The sequence below is a fragment of the Ochotona curzoniae genome, unplaced genomic scaffold, assembly GCF_017591425.1.
Source record: "Ochotona curzoniae isolate NIBS_2020 unplaced genomic scaffold, NIBS_Ocur_1.0 contig_2210, whole genome shotgun sequence".
Classification (NCBI taxonomy): domain Eukaryota; kingdom Metazoa; phylum Chordata; class Mammalia; order Lagomorpha; family Ochotonidae; genus Ochotona; species Ochotona curzoniae.
In genome coordinates this window covers 20,440,252-20,461,798 of record NW_024465369.1, presented here as the reverse complement: position 1 = coordinate 20,461,798, position 21,547 = coordinate 20,440,252, and the positions used below count along the sequence as shown (strand labels likewise).

Genomic DNA, 21,547 nt, shown 5'->3' with positions numbered 1-21,547 from the left:
GCCACAGAGCCCTCCAAGATAAAAATAAAACACACCCAACCCACTCACCACAGCAGTGTGATCACCACACAGTCCCCCCACTGTCTCTGAAATTCCTCAAGTAGCAACACTGATCAGGAATTTGATTTCAACCCCTGAAGCCCTCTGACTAATTTTTAAATTATTTGATGGAAAATTGGACTTTCCAGAGTAAATGTAAAACATATGAAAATTAGTAGTAACAAAATGTTTTAGCTTTTCTGTTGTAATAGAAAAAAACCAAATCCATTAAATTTCATCTGAAACAAAGATTGAACCAAAACATTCACGTATTTTAGTCATAGAAGAATAGTTAAGCCAAGCACTGCATATATTGTTACCATTTTTAGGCCTTGACCTTGGAAATGATATTCAAAAGAAAAATAAGAAAGGAAGAAACAAAAAACAAAATAAGATTGAAAACAGTACCAGGGCTGGGGCGAAAAGTTTATAAAGTGTTAAGAAATTCATTCAGCTTCAAGTTTTGCATTTAGCATTTTTAGTCTAAGAAGCTTATTAGATAAATGTGGGGATTAAATTTACCCAAAAATCGACGATGGTCAAATTCTTATTTAAAATATGAATGATCTCTATCCCTGGTAGGATTTTACCCCACTTCCACGCCAGTCAGTGTTAGAAAACATCTGCGTGTAGACTGATCTCGCTGGGGTTAGGTGGAACAAATGTGGCTTTATTCATATTTCCCTAGAAGCGAGGGAACCTGAGCATTGTTGCCATCTATTAGCTATTTGAGTCTTTTTTTTTTGAAAAATGCCTATCCATTTTTTTAAACTATATATATAGAAAAAAAAAAAGAAAAACAAAACAAAACAAACCAAACAAAAAACACCTAGAAACACAGTGGGAGGAACTGACTTTGGTTGGTGGCCTCACTCCCCTGGCAAGGCTCGCCCACTGGCGCCCGTGGGGCGGGCACCACACTCTGCGTGGCTGTGGACACACACACCTCCACGGCGCTATTCCCTTTTGCACAAGCAAACACTTAGTGGCTCTCCATTAAAGGCTTGTGGGGAGGGAGGGGGCTCTATTCAAGGCAAAGTCAGTGCCAGCAAGGAAGGGTGTGGGCCTGCGCCCTGGCTTGCTTCCTGCCCGCCTGGGAGTGGGTGGCGATGGCAGGGGTTAGGGGAGGACTCCCGGCAGGCGGGACCTTCACACATGTCACGTTCCCGGAAACAGAAAACTAAGTCACGGCGGCGGCAGTGACGATGTCCTGTGGACATTGTGGACGCTGGCGGGGAGAGGGCCTTCTGCCCTATCTACGGCCCGCAGCGTGCTTGTCCCGAGGCGAGCTCTGAGCCGATGTCCTGCGACGGGGTGGCGGGTGGTGGCACGTCTGTCCGGTGGGCTGTAAGACAGACAGGCTCTGCGATCCTCAGCTGTCCGTCAGGCCTGCCCTGGGCATAGCATGCAGGAGGGCCAGGCCAGAAAACACCGCTGGCCACTGCTCCCGCCTCCATTGCCGCCACTAATACTATGGAGAGTCAACGTGTTGCCAGAAAGTCAAAGTCACAAGTCACCAGTCACCTAGATGCTCTCAGAAAAATGCCTACCCATTTCTTAACAGGTTATTTGTTGTGCTGTGGTTAAGTTTCCGAAGCTCTTAATCTGAACTAATTTTAACTCAGTTGCAAGTAGCTAGTGATTATCATGTCGCACACAGCAGATCTCTCACTTGTCTTCCCAGATCATCAAGCTGGTTTTTCCACTGTGACCGACTTGCTCATTTCTCAAATGGAGCATCTTCCCATTGAAATTCAACTCTAGGGCCCAGTGGCGTGGCCTAGCAGCTAAAGTCCTCACCTTGAACGCCCTGGGATCCCATATGGGCGCCGGTTCTAATCCCAGCAGCTCCACTTCCCATCCAGCTCCCTGCTTGTGGCCTGGGAAAGCAGTTGAGGACGGCCCAAAGCTTTGGGACCCTGCACCCATGTGGGATACCCGGAAGAAGTTCCTGGATCCTGGCTTCGGATCGGCATAGCATTGGCCGTTGCGCTCACTTGGGGAGTGAATCATCGGATGGAAGATCTTCCTCTCTGTCTCTCCTGCTCTCTGTATATCTGACTTTCCAATAAATAAACAAATCTTTAAAATTCAACTCTACCACCTTTGTCTACAAGAAAATAATCATACAAGCCTCTCTGGTAGAACTCTTCACACCTGAGTAGCTACTGTTTCCCATGTTGCACATTTATCATTTCAAAATTTCTTCCTCTCTTACCATTCTCATGAATTCAATAAATTTTTAAAATGCTTTCTCATTTAAGTACAAGAGTTATCTTGAAGTTCTTAACAATGAACTGGATCTCCAATACACGTGGTGCTCAAGGACAAGTAGAATCCATCCCTCATGTTAACCCTCTGTGGCACAACATGTGAAGAAAATAACAGCTCAAGTCTTTTATACCTCAGATCTTGAAGACTTATCTTGATTTTTCTGGATCCCATATTCCCAGGATTGCTAAATAAGATTTCATTAATATTTCATCTCTCTTCCTTTTCCCTGGTTGAAAATCTCCAGCAATGTCAACATCTAGTATTTCTCAATAGCCCCAAAAGTATAACATGAAAGGGACATGGACTAGTATTATTATCAATAACTATTAAATGGAATAACAGCATTATATAAACTCTTAATTTCAAACTGTGAGTTGAAATTGCATAATCAAAATCAAGACTATTTTGGTCTTAGAGCTAATAAACTAGGCTTTTGAAAGATTTCCAACAACTTTACATTTAAACATTTGTATATTCCCTTTCAGAGTGATGGGTACTTTAAGTCATGTACAACAAAACTATCTTTAAATAAATGTAGGCAGTCAATTGATTTTTTAGTTGCTAATTTCCCAGATGTTAAAAGAAAAAAAAAAGAAAAAAGCTCCATGGATTACCGCCAGTGTGTACGATGGTACTTGGCAACATTTTCAAAAGATAGTGAGAAACTAGATTTGTGCTTCTAATATCAAGCTGGAGTATCATTTTTATTACATCCCCTATAGACAACCCATTCACATTTTAGTATGTAAAGAGAAACATATAAAAGGGAAAATTGAACAGATATTTCTCACAGCTGCTTGAGAAAAATACATTGTGACTATTTTAAACTAGAATTAATATTTTTTAACTCTTCTTACATACTTAGCAAGATAAATGCTTGCTTTAAAAATTGACAGAAAATGAAGCATGCAGAAAGTGACAATCAAGAGCCAGCTCTGGTTTTCCTTTGCATTAGTTGTTCAGGCGTGCATTTTGGGGTGTTCCCATTCACGTTTGCCACTTCCAGAGAAAAATCAATAAAAGGCATGTGAAAATATCTAAATGAACACAGGGGGAATAGTGTCAGAAATCAATAGTTCTCTACCAGCATGTTTAACCCGCTGAAATGAAGTGTTAATCACAGAAATAAGATACCATATTACATTTATAAACTAATGAAACTAGAAACAGCAGAGCGCATGACACCATAATTAAACAGCTGGAAGACATCCAAGCCTGTGTAAGTTGATAACCCTGGTACAATCTCTGGCAGTGAAAAGGCAGGTCTGCAGTGGGTTGATACGGCCAGCTCAGTTGTTAATTGAATAACAGGCAATCTATAAACACTACTAATTGCATATGTGGAAACCTGTATACAAGTAGAGAAGCTGCCTAGAGAAGCACTCCAGAAAAACTGCATGGATAAAGCACTCGGCCCATCTTCTGCCTCTCTCAGTCCGGTTAAGTCACAGCTTAGTTTAGCTACTGCATCCTTCTGATTAACCTCTACACAACAGACTTAATGATACAGCTTTCAAAAGATCATTTTTCTTCCTAGCTCAATACGAACCACAGAACTATCAATTACCCATTTCAGAAAAGAACAAACAAGTAATCTAGAAAATTCAGCTTGTGAATGGAAAGCTTTCTAAATGGTAAAAGAAGACATGGTCTTATTCCCAACAGGCAAAATGCTTTTCAGAATTGTTCTGACGCATTTTGCAGAAGTGTGGCAGCTGCTGTGAACAGCATGGAGTGTTAAGATTTGACACTTTTTTTTTTTCCTCCTTAAGGATATAGCCATTTGGGGAGGCTCAAAAACTGTTGTCAGAATTTTACTTATCCATTTAATAAATCTTCCTGGAATGCTTATTCCAAACCTGGTGAATGTGAAGCATTTACAAAAATGACTGCTCTACAATCTAAATCTAACTTCATTTTTAAAATAATTTCAGAGAAACTTGATTGCCCAACAGGATTGTTTAAGAAATACAGAAATCCCTTTAGGTAACAGTCAAAGCCAAATAAAGCCAGCAGAGAACAATGGTCACTGTCATGCTAAAGCTGGTGAAGCAGACTCTATGGAAAGAACTGGAAGGCTTAACACACTCCTGATGGATATCCTATCACATTATGAAACCAAGAACTACCAACTGGAGTACTACACAGCATCTAGAAGTATGTATGACAGCCAGACTCACTCCCAGCCACTGGGAGTTTCTCCAGCCATAAAGCAGGCATTACAAAATAGGTTGTTAGAAGCAACCAAAGATATGATCCGGCCAATATTCCTATTTACAGAATGCTTCATGTTAAAAAGTGCTCATAGTAGAACTGGGGAAAAATAAAACATAGACATATAAATATTCAGCTATGTGTGACAACAGCATAAAATCAAATAACTGAATGCTGTCTGGGGCTGAGTTTCTCTCCCACACCTCAGCAGTACAGAAAAGCATATCAGGCTTAACCAAAATTCTTACTGAAAAAAAAAACCCCACAAATCTGAATGTTTAAGATGGAGATATAGTCCAGCTGACACCCTTTACAAAGAGCAAGGGTAACTGCTCAAGTATGAGGCCTTCAGCCCGCTAGAGCCAAGGATGGAAAGAAATAGCAGAGTCACTGCTAGTCAGCTGTTTTAAGAGTGTGAGTTTATATGTAGAAAAGTGGTAACAAATGATGCACATCTGGAAAGGCAGTACACCTATGACACAACTGTGCCAGCTTTCACCCTGGACAGTCGCTACCCGGAGGAGTCCTCACTCTCAAGATATTCCCACAGAAGCAGGATAACAATTTCAGCCGCTTTCCCCAAACATCAGAACTAATAATAACCCTGTGTCTTCAGTTCTCCATTAAATTGTATGTTAACTGAAAAGACTTTTATGATCTACCAGGGATTGCCAAGTCATACATCCAATTATGAAGCAATAAAAGTGACCCAGTCACCATTAGAACCATGGCTGATTTCATTGGTGGAGATCATCAACAACAATGCAGGTACAGCGGCCTTCTGCACCCACACCTGCTCCTAGTACGTCCAACCCCTCAGCTGCACTAGCAGTTAGATTTCTCATCCTCACTGCAGCTGAACTTTAAGATTTTAGAAACTGTCAACATAGAGCACTGTGCTCTTGAATTAATTTTACCTCTTGCTCCAACAATCTAACTTCCTGATCTTAAGGTTCAGATATATACTCTCACTTTTAACACGTACAGCCGGATAAATGTGAAATGAAACGACACTGATGAACAAGTACAATTACATTTTAATAATAATGCAGTAATACAAATTATACCCAGATGCAAAAGTGCTTACATTTCAAAAGGCAGAAGTAGCACCCAACTAAGATTGCAATGCCATGTTAGCTTTTAAAAATGGATGTAAGTAAGGCATTACGATTTCCCAAATGGCTTTTTGTGAGTGCATAGGTACGTGTATGACTACAAGCCTTAGCCATGCAGATTTAAATTATATGTATTTAATGCATTTATTATTTTAGATATCCAGAGCTACTCTATTTGGAATAAATTTACATCCATCACTTTATCAGAAGCAAGTAGGACTCTGTAATAGGGATTAACCAACTAACTAGAAAAGACATATGAACAATTTTAAGGCAGTTTGTTTTACTTGTAAATATGTGGTTATAAAACTTAAAAATTCTTTAGGGATAAAGGATTTATAGATGATAGTGTGTTGTATCTAGAGTACATGGTCTTTGCACAGTATTTATTGGGTATTACAAGATTTCTGATGTAAACACATGAAGATTAATCACTCAACTTCTTAAATGTGTCTTCTAGTGGTACTTAAAAAAAACTGATCATTAGTAACTAGCTTATTTTAGTTCAAAACAACCATGAATATCCTATTTATGAACAAGCCTTGTAGCAGAACAAAGCATGCCTACCCTCATGAAGGCCTGAGAACACATCGTAGACCATTACCAATGATATAATGCTCTGATATACTAACAACAAGATAAATGCCCCCCAGAGAAAAATATGGGTGGTTTCTGAAGTGCAAGTACTTTGCCCACGTGAGAAGTGAGGTTTATCACAGAGCAAACCTTCAACCTAGAAAAAAAGCCAAAGGCTTGAAGACTGTGTGACCTGATTCGGAAATGAACCATAGAATGCATGTAGGGAGAGTAATTTAATGTAAACCTGCAGAGACAAGTTGTGGAAAGTCACACAGGTCACAGCAGAGAGTTTGTCTTTTTCCTGGAATCACTGAAGTAACATCCAGGGAGCATTTTGGCCATAGAGGTTCTTGGGCTGAAAACTTGGTCTCCGATTTAATGGTACTGAAACATGGTAGGACCTTAAGAAGTGGGCTATTGAGAGGTGACTGGGTCATAAACCACCATTATAAAGGGGTTTCACATGGGTCTCTTGCAGTGGTAAGGGCCCTTGGAATGGATTAGTTCTCATGAATGCGAGTAGTTACAAAAAAGACTGGCCCCTCTCTCATCTCTTGATTTATCTCTCTTTGACCCATTCCTCTCTTGCTTTTTCTCCAACTCTCCCACTCTCTCACCTTTCTCCTCTCTTCTTTTTCCCTCTCTTTCTCAGACTCCCATCATGTGATATGAACTGTCATACAGTGTGGTACCCTGAAGGTTCTTGCGGAAAGTCAAATAAAGGGACTGCCAGATCTTGGACTTTCATTCACTAAAACCATGAACTAACCAGACCTCTTTTCTTAATAAAAGCACACAATCTCAGGTATCTTGCTAAATAAAACAAAATGGACCAAGGCCCGATCATTAAGCTTCTTGGAGTGTATACCTCTATCTTCTCAATTTCTTTACTGAGATAGTCCATGGATAACTTGTATCTGTGAGAAACCCCACAATGCTGCAGTCATTTCATGTTCTTAGGGAGGTCCAGGAGTAACGCTAATAGCTCCCAGAGCCTCCAACTTATCACTAGGAAAAGTCTGTATGAATTTCATGCAAATGTAGAAAGGTGGGCGGGAAGAAGGAAAGGAGGGAGAGAGAAAGAGAAAGCAGTTCCTTTCCACTGTGCTATAATTTGGCCTGCACAAATATCCTAGAGGCACACATCATGTAAGAATTACTGTAAGCCAGAATAGTCAGAAGATGTGGTAGTGACCCAATGAGAGTTGGTTCTGGCTGGGGGTACCTAGAAGAAGCTACAGATTTAAAGAAAATCTTATATTACCTTCCACATCACAGCTCAGGTAGTTACGCACTTCATTCAGAATGAAGTTGATGTCTTCTTCTGAAGGAATTGGATGAGGCGTGATATCAGTTGGAGTGTCAGTGGTGCCAGCAATGGTCATCTTTTGCCAGGGTAAGAAGAAAATAACTCGCCCATCACTGGTTGCTGGATCAAGAAGTCCCATGCTCTCGGGGCTGAAGCAAAAAGAAAGAATATTTATTTCTTAAATTAGCAAATGTTTACTATTTATCTCCTTTTTTAGGCCATTTTATCTACCAATTTTCAAATTAGCAAACAAGAAAGACATTATTACGTTTGAGCCACTATCCCAATGTAGAAATTCCTGCAAGGCAAAAAAATAATTTCCCTAACAAAATGAAATGACCAAACGTAATATTTTCAGCACAACTACATTTCCACAGCTCAACAATGCAAGGTTAATTAAGAAAGTATTATTTTAACTTCTAGTTTTTTGGTTTTAATACTCCTTGGATCATTCACACTAGATAATGTCAGTGGGATAAATGTCTATAATTTCTTGTATAATAGTTAATTAAGGATAGCTCTTCAACCTTCTTTCAAGTCTAGGAAAAGTACTTTCCTGGGACATTTGACATTTGGTACATCTTTCAGCAGAAGATCTTAGAAGCACATGAGAAACTGAAGAGGCTAACTTTCTAGAAACTAGAATGTAATCATAAAATTCTTGACTCTTTTGTGCCTAGATGAACTTGTGCCACTTCACTAAATATGAGATTTCTTACTTTATTTCAGGGTTAAAGAAATCTCAGAAAAAAAAAACTGCATCTAGAAGAAAAGGGTTCAGTTTTCCACTACTCCCTGGGATAAGGTCAAAAGGAAGAGAAGCACCTTAGCAAGGAAAATCTTTTAAATAAAAGACACTAGTGTATTACGCTCTTAAGTCAAGGTTCACAGCCGCCTCTCCTGACAGATTTTATAAAACCTTGCAAAATATAATTCAAGAATGTGCGCTGACATACACTGAACATCTGAAAAGCCAAATTAAATAACACATTTAAAAGAACAAGAAAAGAATAAACATTAACAAAACCCTGCAGATTCTGTTTTAAAATCAGTAGAAATTGGTTTTAATGCGCATTAGACATTCAGAGAAATTTAAAGGAACTGTGAAAGGGGTGAGAAAAATCTGAAAATGTCATATTCAAAAGGACACTCCAAACTTTCAGATAGCTATTTCAATTTCATTTAATACTCATATCAAGCCAATGTTAACATTTTTCTACGATTTTAAGCTTCTATTAATGCCATTTGTTAAGTAGGAAATGCAATCTATTTTAGTTAAATATATTTAGAGAATTCTTTCTCTTATACAACACAAGCATATAGTCAAGTTTTATATTTATTTTCCCCTTTAATACTTAAAAAGCAGTGGGCATTTATCCAGGAAGTTAAGACAACCATGTCCCACTTCAGAGTACCTATGTCGGCGTCTGAGCTCAAACTCCAACTTTGTGCCAATGAAAACTCCAGACTGCAGGAAGATAACCCAAGTAAATGGCTTCCTGCATATGCACTGGAGACCCATAATGAGCTTGACAACTATTGGTTCTGGCCTCGGCTCAGCTCTGATCATCCCCAGTATGTGAGGAGTATCTGAGCAGGTTAGAGTATATTTTCTGCCTTTCTCTCTCTCAACCTCCCACATGTATGTATATGTGTATGTGTGTGTGTTTATTTTCATTTTAACTTTAAAGATATTTAATTATGAAGATAAGATGTTAACAATTGTTCAAAAGCAAGCCAAAGAAATCTTGTGTAATAAAGAAATCTATAATCAGCCTAACTACTGCATATCTTATATTTGAACCATAAGAATGTTAGTGTTTCTCTGTAAAACCTCAGCTCCATGAGATGTCTATTGTATCCATTCAATCTCTGCAAAAAGAAATCTCTGTCCATAGTTCACTTAAGAAAAACAGAAGAGTGTGGGTCACAGTTCTCCCTCCTAGCAAATTCATAAAATACTAGAGAAGTATGCCAAACACTCAGACGTTTGTCTAAAATTCACACCTTCGCTAACTGGAAATGTCTTGACTTTTAGTCTAGTATGTTGAAAACTACCATATCACATGATTTCAGTCTCTTGATGTCAATATACATTTGACATATATTATTTTGTCATATAATATCATATATTTAACATAAAGCTGTAACAAAAAAAGTTAACCACATGTTTTGTCAGCATTTTTTAAATCCTGATGACAGTCACCTGTATTGTATCTGTCAGAATGGGCTTAGATGTAGGATGTGTTTGGGATTAATCTAATCAACATCCCAGCATTAAACACAGTAACCAATACTACCATGAAACAAAAAGGACACTCCATATTCTAACACTTGAGCATCAAAATACATGTTGTTATATTTAAAATCCAACTCTCTTATGGACCAATTACATATAATACACCTAAAAGTGTAAGCCTAATAAATGTACAAGCTTACAATAATCAGCAACCAAGAGAGGAACTACTGTTAGAGAATCACAAGCACTGAATCATTTAAAAGCTCTCAGAGCAATAAAAGCAGTTTAAAGGGTGAAGGTGATGGTAACCAACACACACACACAACTGGATAACATAGAGAATCAACTACTTAAGTGAAGACATATGTGTCAAACATGAAATTAACGAGCACGAAGGGAAGACAAAGCTATTAATGAACAGTATAAAAATTTAAGAATCCACTTGGAAATACCTTTCATCAGCTCTAAATTACCTATTTCATACTCTCTCTCTCAAGGAAATTTTCTTTCTTATGGAGGTTTTTTTTTGCAAGATCATATTAAACTTTGAGAATGAATATCAAGCTCAAGAAGTTTTCAACAAGTTCACAGAAAATGTCAATCATAATACACTATGCATGCATTTCAGTTGTTTTACACAGTGAAATAACTTGTGTGTTATTTTCATTTTCAATGAACTTTCTAAAGTACCACCATATACTGAGAATGTATTCAATGCAATGAGAAAAAGTTTCTTCCCCCCCAAATCTATATGCTTTATTTGACATCAGAAAGAAAGGCTTGTGACTAATTTATGTGTGTCTGGCACCAAATACAGTGAACATTTTCCTCATGCAGACCATTCCTTAAGTAGCTTAGTTAAAATGAAATCATTTTATTGCTATTTACATAACAATCAGTGTTACACACATTATAGAAAATTGACCATATATCAGCAGAAAATGTATCAGTTACACGGAAGAGGTCAGATTACTTTCGTGTAGTTCAGTCATTTTGTGTAGTATTGCTTCTTCTGAATGAGTATCTTGCCATAAATGATAGATATTCCAGATTTGCTCTTAAATAAAATAAATAGTGGCATAAAAGAGACTTTTGAATTTAAAACAATTCCTGCTTTCCTAAGCACACCCTATCCCCACTCCCCACCCCCTAAAAAAGCCATCATCATAGTGTAAGACAATTTTATATGTGAAAACTTGATGAGGACCATACAAACTTAAATGTCATAAGCGTACTTCCAAAATGGTCTCACCAAGACACATGGTGTCATTGATCTTCACTCTTCCTTTCCAACCTACACTCTATAAATGAATGACTGCTGAACTCAGCGCATTTCCAAACTAATCAATTTCCAACTGAAAATGTTTGGTAGTAAGGTGCCAGCAGTCTATTGCAGGGCAGCCCCGGAACGTCCTGACTAGCTCTTGTTCATCCTGGAAACCCTGTCAAAACCCTTGAGGTGCAACTGCTGTGATGGATTTATGAGAACAGGGTCTTATTTCAGTCTGATCGTCTAACCTTGCCCAAGAGAATGACTTGATATGAAGGAGACAATCACCCCTACAGGATGCAGGGATTACACTGCCTGTGGGTCCGTGTTGAATAGAATAAACATGTAATCCAGGTCACAATGTAAAGCCAACGAGTCCATCTGCAACAGAGCCTAAATGGGCACAAGGGTGCAGCCCTCTCCTTTGGGGTTCCAGCAGGATACAGCGTCATTGTGGTCCAGGGTGGTAAAAATGAGGTATCAATTTCTCTCAAAACAAAATGAGATCATTTACAGCACCTTAGGCTGACAGGCCTAGCTGTGATTAACACGTTTATGATTCAGGGGGAGGGAGTCTGAAACTAATGCCAAATTTTTAGGATTAAGAATGCTAGTTTGGGACTGGCACTGTGGCACAGAGCATTCAACCGCCACCTGTAAGCCAGGCATTACGAGAGCACAGGTCAGATTTCTGGTTGATGTACCTCCTGTCCTGCTCCCTGCTATTGTACCTGGGAAAGCAGCAGAGAGCCTCTGCACCTGAGCCCCTACACCCATACAGGAGATGCAGTGGAGCTCCAGGCTCCTGGCTTCAGTCCGGCTCACACCTACCTATTGCCATACTTCTCTCTCTCTCCCTCTCATCACTCTGCCTTTCAAACAATTTTTTTTAAAAGGCAAGTTTAAAAAAGTATTTTACTCAGAAAATATTCATATTTCTTGTTAGATACCCATCATTCTGTTATTAAGTGCACAAGGCCTAAGCTATAGCACTTACCTACAGAACAATCATTTTCTGGCACAATTTTAACAGGATATGTATTTATGCAAATAAAACCAAAATTCCATGGGAAAAATTAGAAGAAAGGGTTATTGTTTATTAAAGAACTATTTTTCCATAATGATTAGAAGTTCTAACCACATCCTTGTATTATTTTTATGTGTAAACATTTATTTTTGTTACAGGTATTATATATACAGTAAGATAAGAATCACATTTTATTTTCATATTTCAAATTCTCTATATTTAAAAACCCCATATAAATATGACACTGAAACTTTAATGGAGACACTTTAATGTGGTGCCCACAGAAACTGAGTACTGCCGTCTACCAGATCCCATAGCAATAGCTGAGAACAGCAGTTGTAAGACAGACAAAATTTAATCAAGGGTTCTCGGCTGAATTTTCAACAAGTTAGCTACATCATGAAATAAGGGTTCAGAGGCGGCAAAAAGGACTTAATGTTACACAACAGCAAGAAGTAATGAACAAACTCAGGATATTCTATGTCAGTTAGGAGCTTAACTTGCACTTTATCGTCCCTTGATCTTTCACTCTAAGAAACAGATTGTTCTCCATCTTGATTATGGGGAAACTAGGGTTCACAAAATAAGATGGCTTATTCCAATGGTTGCCCATTAACTGACTGAATCAGCAAAACGTCTTGGGAAATGGTGAGAAATGAGTCCTCTGTTATCACTGCATTGTGAAGAAAACATAAGACACAACATGGAGGTAAATATACTGATTCTGTAAAATCAACACAAATCAAAGGGTTGTCCTGATTACATCTGTACCCTATTATAGATAGATCAAGAAAAATCTAAAAATTCTAAAAAACTTAAAAACTAAATATATACAGTTGATTCTTTTGTTGAAAGTTTCTTTGCACATGAAACTTGCAGGAATTTTATATGTAGCTACGTCTCTCCTTTTCATTTGAACGAAACTATGGGTAACAGTTTTTAAATCACAGCCGGGGCTGCTGCACCAATTCATAACAATCATTGAGACTATAGGCACCCTGGTGTTTCCCACCCAGAGTAAAAATACTAAAGACTACCTACCTCGCTTATATACATATTAAGAAAATTAGAAAACTGTGGAAATTAGTAATAATTCTTTCTAACCTCAAATAGAAAAATAAATAAGGAAATGGAAAGCCTGGTTATCTATTTGACTGGTTTATGCAATGTACATGTGTTGAAATACCGTATGCCATAAAAATGTATAAGTGCTATAGATTAATTAAAATTATTAAGAAATAAAATCAGAGAAAAAAGTAATAAACATGTTCCCAGTAGAAGTGAAATTGATACAATTAGGTGCATCTTGGGTGCTTTTGGGGAAGATTTTATTACTAGAGAATCAATAATTAATGAGGCAGTATTATCTATAACACAACAGGATAGCATTCTATCACAGCAGGAGAATACACATTCTAAAGAAAATAGCATGTCTGTTGCATATCTATTTCAAATACCTAAAACCCCATTAGATGCTCTTTATGAAAAGAATATGTGAGAAATCATTCCCATGATCACCTGACCTAGAGATATTCCCATTTCTTGCCATAACATATATGTAACTACATCTCACTACAGACATGCCCTTATTACATAAAAAATGTTGAGCCCTACATTCTAAAGGAACATTGAACTACCAGTACTTTGTGGGACATTAAAGGCTTTTATAATTATCATTCTTAATGACTACATAATATATCTTTCAATGGACATGCCATGACTTATTCTGTATGTCCCTAAAAGAACTGAGATGGTCTCTTCTTTCTAGAATGTAAATGGCTTAGCAAATAGATAATTATTTCACATACAATTTCTGATGCACCTACTGCATTGACTACATATGGAACAAACAGTACAAATGTTCGAAGCTCTCACCATAAGCACATGGATTTTTTTCCCGCAGATACCCAGAAACATAGTTTAGTAGTAACCACTCAGAACCACTTAAGTGTTTATTTTCAATGTCAAACATACAAAAATAGAATTTAATGAACTTGCATATATCTAACAACCAGTTTAAATGATTTCAATCAACAGCTATTTCAGCTCTATTCCTACTCACCTTTCTATTCACATTTACCTCTGTTTATTCAGTGTGTTAGAAATTATCTCATGCAATGTTTTAAAGATATCACTTCAAGAATTATAAACTCTAGAGTACCTGAGTAGCCCACATTTTCAGATTCTTCGAAAGCCAATTTGGGCATTTTTGTAAACTGTTTTAAAAATATGATTCAGAAATACTAACGCTTAGTCTGTGAACTTCACTACACTGTGCAAAGCACAAAAATACACAGGTTCCCAAACATCAGCCTTTGAAACAAGCATGGCCACAAGGGGCTAGGAAATTCCCAAGTCTACTTTGTGTTTTGGATGAGTTCCTTTTCCCATTTCCCTTTTTTGGAACAGCAAATCAGACTATTATTAAGAAAGTTGTGCTAGAAGAAAAACTTAAGCACAGGCAATCTCTCGTGTGTCTCTTTGTTGGGTGGCAACCGCTGATTGGAAGACAGTTAGTTACCTGTAGTATCCAGGCATCACAATATGGACACCAGCACTCGGCTGGCAGATAGCCGCGGCATTCTTATCATCCATTTTGCGCACAGAGTCTGTGAAAGGTCCCGTAGCATTGATAACACATTTGGCTCTCACATCAAATTCCTTCCCTGTGAAGAAAAGCAGCATCAATCACACAGTCCATTTGTTTCTCTGTTCGCTGATGCTCTGGATTATTAATTCACCTATTAATTTAACCTGTGCTGAAGTCTATTGCACACCACTTAGTGACAGGCACAGCCAGTTACTGGGGAGCCAAACAAAGGCTCACATGTAAGTAGATTCACCAAAACCAAGTCTGAGCTGACACAAGGCAGGCAAGCCACTTGTTCACTGTGGCTCTCGGTCAGTTTACAAAGTGCTCCTCATCAAGGCACCACACAGGATGAATGCACAGTGAGTAAACAAGCCATGCCTTCTCCTTGGAACTCCAACTAGACATTGTAATTCAGTGTTGATCTGCTTCTAGAAACGTGCAATTGTGAAATCCACTACATGGTCAGAGGGTCAGGGCAAGAAAGAAAAATCTAAAGGAAGTTATAAATGATTGACTTTAATGATGTGTAAATGCACTGCCTGTGTCACCTAAATGATTCTTTGAAACTCGGCACATTTATTTAATTTTATTAATCACATGTTTTTGTAAGACAAATGGAATGCATTCACAGCTGTGGGAATTTCGTGGGCATTTATTATTATCATTATCACTATTAGTATTTAACACAAAGAGGGAAAAATTGCCCAAGTCCCACAAGGGAAAATTTTCATGTTAAACCAGTCATTGTTGACAATAAGGAATATAATTAATACGGCTCTGAAGCCTGCCCTCAGTGAAAGACAAGTGACAGAAAGATTATAATTCAGTCACTATGTAGGCGAGGCAGGAAGCTGGGAGAACCCTCCCTCCCGGAGCCTGGGCATACCTGTGAGCACATCCTTGCACCGGGCGCCGCTCACACGCTCTTTGCCCGTTTCGGGGTCTGTCTTCTTGAGCAAGCTCACTACCTCCATGTAATTGGCTGTGGCCGCCCCATACCTGGCAGCAGTGAGGGCAATGGCAAGGTTCATCCGCGCATCGTTGTGTTGTCCTGCAGCAGAGGAAAGCATTAGGGCAGGGACGGGAGGCACCTCCAGCCACAGACTGGTGGCACAGAAGTGTGTCACAACAGATATGTCACATCTGTCCCTGTCACCCGGAATCTACATGATGGTTAGGCAGCTGTACAGGGCACAATGTCAAAATACTGGGTAATTCTCATTCAGGCATTCACCTGTCACTTCAGCAAGTGTCTTTTGTGTACCACAAAAATGGTGAAAAATATCTCTTTCCTATGGATCTGACATCAATTATACTTAAGAAATAAGTAATTCTTCCCTTAGTGCTGGAACATATGTATATGTCAGACTTTTCTTAATGCAGGCAAATCGTAAGCACGAAAGTGAAGTCATTCAAAACTTCAGAATATTTGACACCCCAACTGGTGTTGACGAATAATCTTTATGAGTATGTGCTCTAATATTCAAAACCAAGAGCTGAATCTTCCATAGAGAATCTCTCAGTATTCTATAAAAGGATTTTTCTCGGTTTGAATTTTGATCAGGGCACCTTAAAATGTAACACTGTTTTTTTTTTAATTGCACATAAAAGGTAAGAAATTAAGCAGGGTAAAATTTAATTAGAGAACAATTCCTACCTGTATTGTTAAAGATTTATTGCTGAAAAATCCTAGTTAAAGAAAACTAAAGGGGAGGAGAAGGGTGGAAAGATGATTAATCACTTTAAAATACTGGCATCACCAGAGACTTTTTCTATTTATTATTGCCAGTGGAGTTAACGCTGACCAGGAAGAATTACTCTACATTGCAGGGGCCAGGTTCTCTGTGCCCTGAATAATTAATTATCCCAGGCTAGATGTATTGAGGCAGGGTTCAAATTCCCACACATCGGGATCAGTTCTATCAAGATAATACTGATAAAGGGATGAATTCGTAATAGATATTGTTGTTGATTTATGTTGCCAGCATACCAAACATTTAGTATAAATGGTTTATGTAAAGTTTCTTCCTTGTGATTCAGTCTGTGCAGGGGCAGAAGCACTACACAAGTAATCTGTTCCAGCTAAAAGGGCAAAGTTATAAAGAGAGAATCAATGACTGAAGCTTCTGCACCCCTCCCCTCCAACCTCCGCCGAACTAATACAATCAGCCAACACCCTCTCCTCCAAAATGAAATGCCCTATACATTAAACCTCGCATGCAAACGTATTACTTTGAAATTATCTGATCCTAAAATTTATTATTTAGTTACTTTATGCTAATATTAACAGAACGGAAGCAGACGACAGAAAAGAGTAACAGTAGTAATTGCTGAGTTTTAAGTGGGACAAAAGGGTTGCGATTCTATCCATTTCAACTTAATATAACCTTAAAGTTGCTTCAAATAGTAGGATTATTTAAAGTTAAGATTAAGAAAACAAATGTAGGGCTCCTTACGTACTGGAATATGTTTCACAAAGCTAAAAGCATTGTAGCCTAAAGAAACTAAGGAAAAAATTAGATTAGGGATCTTCTGTTTGATCTTCTGTTTGATCTAAGGGGAAAATACAGCGTGTTCCACACAGTCTTCCTAACAGGTGTGGGTGTGTGGCAACGGAGCCCTCTAACTCCTGAGCTCAGTATTTGGAAGTACAAAAATCCAACTCACATTTTCTCTCATCACAGGTGTATGGTCAGGAAACTCTGACCCACTTGTGCGTTTTTGTTTTTGTTCTGTTTTAAAGGTAGGCCAAGTCTCTGGGAAACAATGTATCAACAAACTTAAAGGTAATCTTCAAGGGAACCAGGGGGAACATTTCCTTATTAAACGACAGAATCCTTTGCAAAGTGGTGCTTCTATCACAAGATTATCTGATTCTAAGCTTACTTTAGTACAAAAATTTTTAGTAAGCTTTTTTCCCCCCAAAAAAATGTATTTATTTTTATTGGAATGGCAGATCTACAGAGAGAAAGAGAGACAGAGAGAAAGATCCTCTGTCCATTGGTTCACTCTCCAAGTGGCCACAATGGCCAGAGCTTTGCTGATCTGAAGCCAGGAGCCAGGAGCCTCCTCCAGGTCTCCCACAAGGGTACATGGTCCCAAAGATCTGGACCACCCTCCACCACTTTCCCAGGCCACAAGCAGGGAGCTGGATGGAAAGCGGAGCAGCCGGTACACAAACTGGCGCCCAGATGGGAACCCGGCATTGGCAAGATTTAGCCACTGATAAATCATGCAAGGTTCCTTTAGTAAGCTTTTAAAGTTTACTTTGTTTTATTTGAAAAGCAGAGCAACAGATAGAGCATAAACAAGAGAGATCTTACATCTGTTGGTTTACTCCCCAAATGCCGGCAACAGAGCCAGGGTTAAGCCAGTCAGACTGAAGCCAGCAACTCCAACTGGGTCTCCAGTGCTGGTGCCAGGGTTCCACGTACATGTGCCATCATCTGCTGCTTCCCAGTGGAGGCAAGACTTGATTCCAGACGCTCCTTACAGGAAGCCTGCATCTCAAGCAGTGATTAGGCCTTCTGGACTACAATCTCCATGACTCTTAATACACTTAAAAAACATAAAAAGCTACCGAAGCACCCTTGTATCACATGTGTGTGTAGTGAGAGGAGTCCTGGTAGAGTTCATTATCCTCTGTTGCTTTTACACGAAGAAACACCTCTCTGGTTGCCTTATAGATGCCAATGAAATGTGTGGTGGGAACACATTCCTTCACAACCGCTTCCACTCCCCGGCCTCGATGTGAATCAGGTACATAACTTTGGAAAGTTGGACTGTGCTCTTCATGACACAGTCCCCATCTGCTCTGATCCCTGCATGCCCATGGCTTGGCAGTTATTGTTCATCCTGGAAACCATTCTGGAAGCTCTGGAAAACCTCTGTGGGTCTCTCGTGATCTCAGTCCAGTATCTCCCCACTAAGTTTCCATTTACCTTCATTTTTTCCAGGGAAAACTATTCAGCCTTCCTCTGTGTCAACTATATACTGTATATATTATCTTACAACCTTTATGACATGATAGTCATTCATATAACTATCTGCTTACAAAAGCAATCCTTTGTTATGAGTCAGAACTGGGATAAACAAAGGAAACAAAAACACAAAGAACAATTCCTACTCTAGTGCCAGGTACACGCCACCCCACTTCTCAGGACTCAGGGAAGGCAGGAGTCATATTTATCTATCTTTCCGCTCTTCATTAGTACCTAACACAGAATAGGTAATTGAATACACTTTAGCTAAATTCTATTTGATGTCTTCAATAACTAAGTATTGGAAGTATTAACTCTAATGAGGCAATGAAAAGATTCAGACTCTCATCAACAAAATTCCAGGCATCAGTATATTGCTACAGATGTGAGCAAGTGTGTCGAAGTGAACCTAGGGCGCAGTGGGTTAAGCCGCTGCCTGCCAAGCTGGCATCCCAAAGGGACAATGGCTCCGGTTGCTCCACTTCTAACCCAGTTCCTTGCTAATACTTACAGGAAGGCAGTGCAAGCTAGTCCAAGTGCTCAGGAACCTGCACCCGCAGGAGAGACTTGAATGAAGTGCCTGGCTTCTGCTTCAACGTGACATAGCACAGGCCACTGCAGCCATATGGAGAATGAGCTAGTGAGTGAAAGATCTCGCTCTCTAAAACTTTTAAATAAATTTAAATATATACATTTGACCCCAGCCCTAAACTTAACTCTTGTACTTAAGCTGAAAAAGTCAGAATGAAAGAGAAACACCTATGAGTGACTCCCTCAGAACTTATTCCATGAAGGGCCCTTGTTCTGTAGGGAAATGAAAATGCAGCTAACCATTAGCTCCTAAAAATTGAGGACCAAGTCATTTGTTTTCCCTCTGAGCTCAGGATCGCACACCTCCACCTTGCAATCCTCTTCCTTCCAGATATTCACCTTAACTCATTTATCTCCTGGGATTCAGCATAAGCCTTCCCTCCCCTGTTCTATCCACATTAAATGTACCCTTTACCCTGAGATACCCAGATGCTTGCAAAGTATGCTTCCTGGGGTATAAGTGATATATTTTCATTATCCTTAACTCAATTTCCCCAACCCTGTCTCTTGACATTTTGAAAGGTATATCTCTATGCCTCCTGTAATTTTATTCCTGCGTGAAAAGAAGTTTTTGACAACACTGCATGTCATTAGAATGCTATACAATAATCTCGAATCCCCACCCAATTGATCTGCTTATTAAGTTTAAATTTTCAAATCTGTTTCCTTAGAGCTGGGCAACATTATACTGAGTTTCACTCCTCAGTGAATAGCTTTACATTGGCACTTGCACAAGGATCCAGACGGGGACTGTGGAAATCTGTTTCCTGCTCTGTTCTCTTTTGCACTTGAAATCTTACATATGTGCGCGTACTGAGCTTACAGCTCCTAGGAGAGGAAGCGCATCAGAGGTGGAACTGCAACTGTTTTCTCTTGTTTAGAAAAACAAAATACAAAATCTACCCACCAAAAAAGAATGAAGGTTGGTGGTGGTAGAGAAGATTTTCTTTTCTTTATCTGCAATGCACACAGGAACGTGAGAGACATTTTAAGTGAAAAATGCGTGACCACACATATTTTAGGATTTAATCATCTAAAAGATATGCCTTAAATATAAATATTTGGGGGACATAGGAATAGTGCTCTCCTCAGAGTTCAAGTTTAGCAGCTCATTTAACATGCAAAATAACCGGAGGGCGAAGATTTAAAAAACAGGAAAAAAAAACCCAGGTAATAAATTGCCTGACATTTACCTATTCCTTCAGGTCTAAAAATCTTCCTTTTTTACACAGCATCTTCTAAAGGGTCCTTCACTGCACTCAGACTTACACATATATACCAACTATCTTGATACAAGTATGAAGTCTAATTTTTAGACTTTTAGTTCATAATTAAAATACACCCCCTCCACAATTTCCATCATCAGTAAAACTGCCAAGATTGCAATGTTGAGAAAATTTTCTTGGATTTTTCTGTGTCGGTATTGCCTTGTGCAATTACTCTGACTACTTCAGGAAAAGGATGCCTGACATAAGGAACACAGCCCACCCGAAAGCTTCCGTTTCACTTCTAACCAGAGCCTCCCAGCGAGCGTCATTGTCTCAGACTGACAATGTCACAATGATCTCTTTGGAAGCTTCTCCCTCACCGTCTAGCAAAGACAACCCAAAGGTTAACCTACCAAATCTAAGCTGATCTGATAGAACCGGGATACTTAAAGTGTCCCTTTTGAATGGGGAGAATGCAGGCAGAGGCAATAGGAAATCGTGTGTGTGTGTGTCATTAAATTCTGCTTTAATGCTTCTTCTATCTATGTCAGAGTTAAAATTAACAACAAAAAGAAAAATGTGAATGCAGGATGTTGATTACGAGAGGCTTGGAAGAGTGCAGGAGACAGAGGAAATCCGGATTCAAAATAGGGCAAGCTGGGTATGGTGCATTAGCAGTGACAAAAACACTAACGTGGAAGGTTAACAGGAGCAACTGGATGAGGAACGTATGGGAACTCTTTGTATTGCTACCTCACAATTTTTCTTTTCTAAGTTGAAAGCTTCTCTGAAATAAAATGATTTAAAATAAAATAGATTAAATTCTACCTTTAAAGACACACAACAAGTATACCTACAAAGAAAAACTTGAAATAAGAACACACTCTTCATGAGGAATGGTGACAATAGCCCAATTTTCATAAGTAAACCACTCGTAGAAGTGATTCCACAGGAAATGGCAGCACGTAAGCAGCCTAGGGAGGAGGTGTCCTGGAGGGGACAGAGCAGGGGACTCTGCGATAGGAATGGCTGCATTGCAGCTTTTCAGGTTGTCTCCCAACTGTGTGGGGCGATGTGGGTGAACACAGCACTCCTGGAAGCTTGGCTAT

The 21,547-nt window shown here is 39.1% G+C and overlaps 1 protein-coding gene across 1 annotated transcript in view; it reads right to left on the bottom strand.

Annotated features, from left to right (window-relative positions):
- The window catches only part of GPD2 (glycerol-3-phosphate dehydrogenase 2), a 146,616-nt gene that overhangs the window by 20,107 nt on the left and 104,962 nt on the right, over nucleotides 1–21,547 (bottom strand). Inside the window, exons 7-9 of the mRNA XM_040971590.1 lie at nucleotides 15,546–15,710; nucleotides 14,588–14,732; nucleotides 7,486–7,679 (exon numbers count right to left, since the gene is read on the bottom strand). Coding sequence (XP_040827524.1) covers nucleotides 7,486–7,679; nucleotides 14,588–14,732; nucleotides 15,546–15,710 — 504 coding nt within the window. The remainder of the gene's footprint in view (nucleotides 1–7,485; nucleotides 7,680–14,587; nucleotides 14,733–15,545; nucleotides 15,711–21,547) is intronic.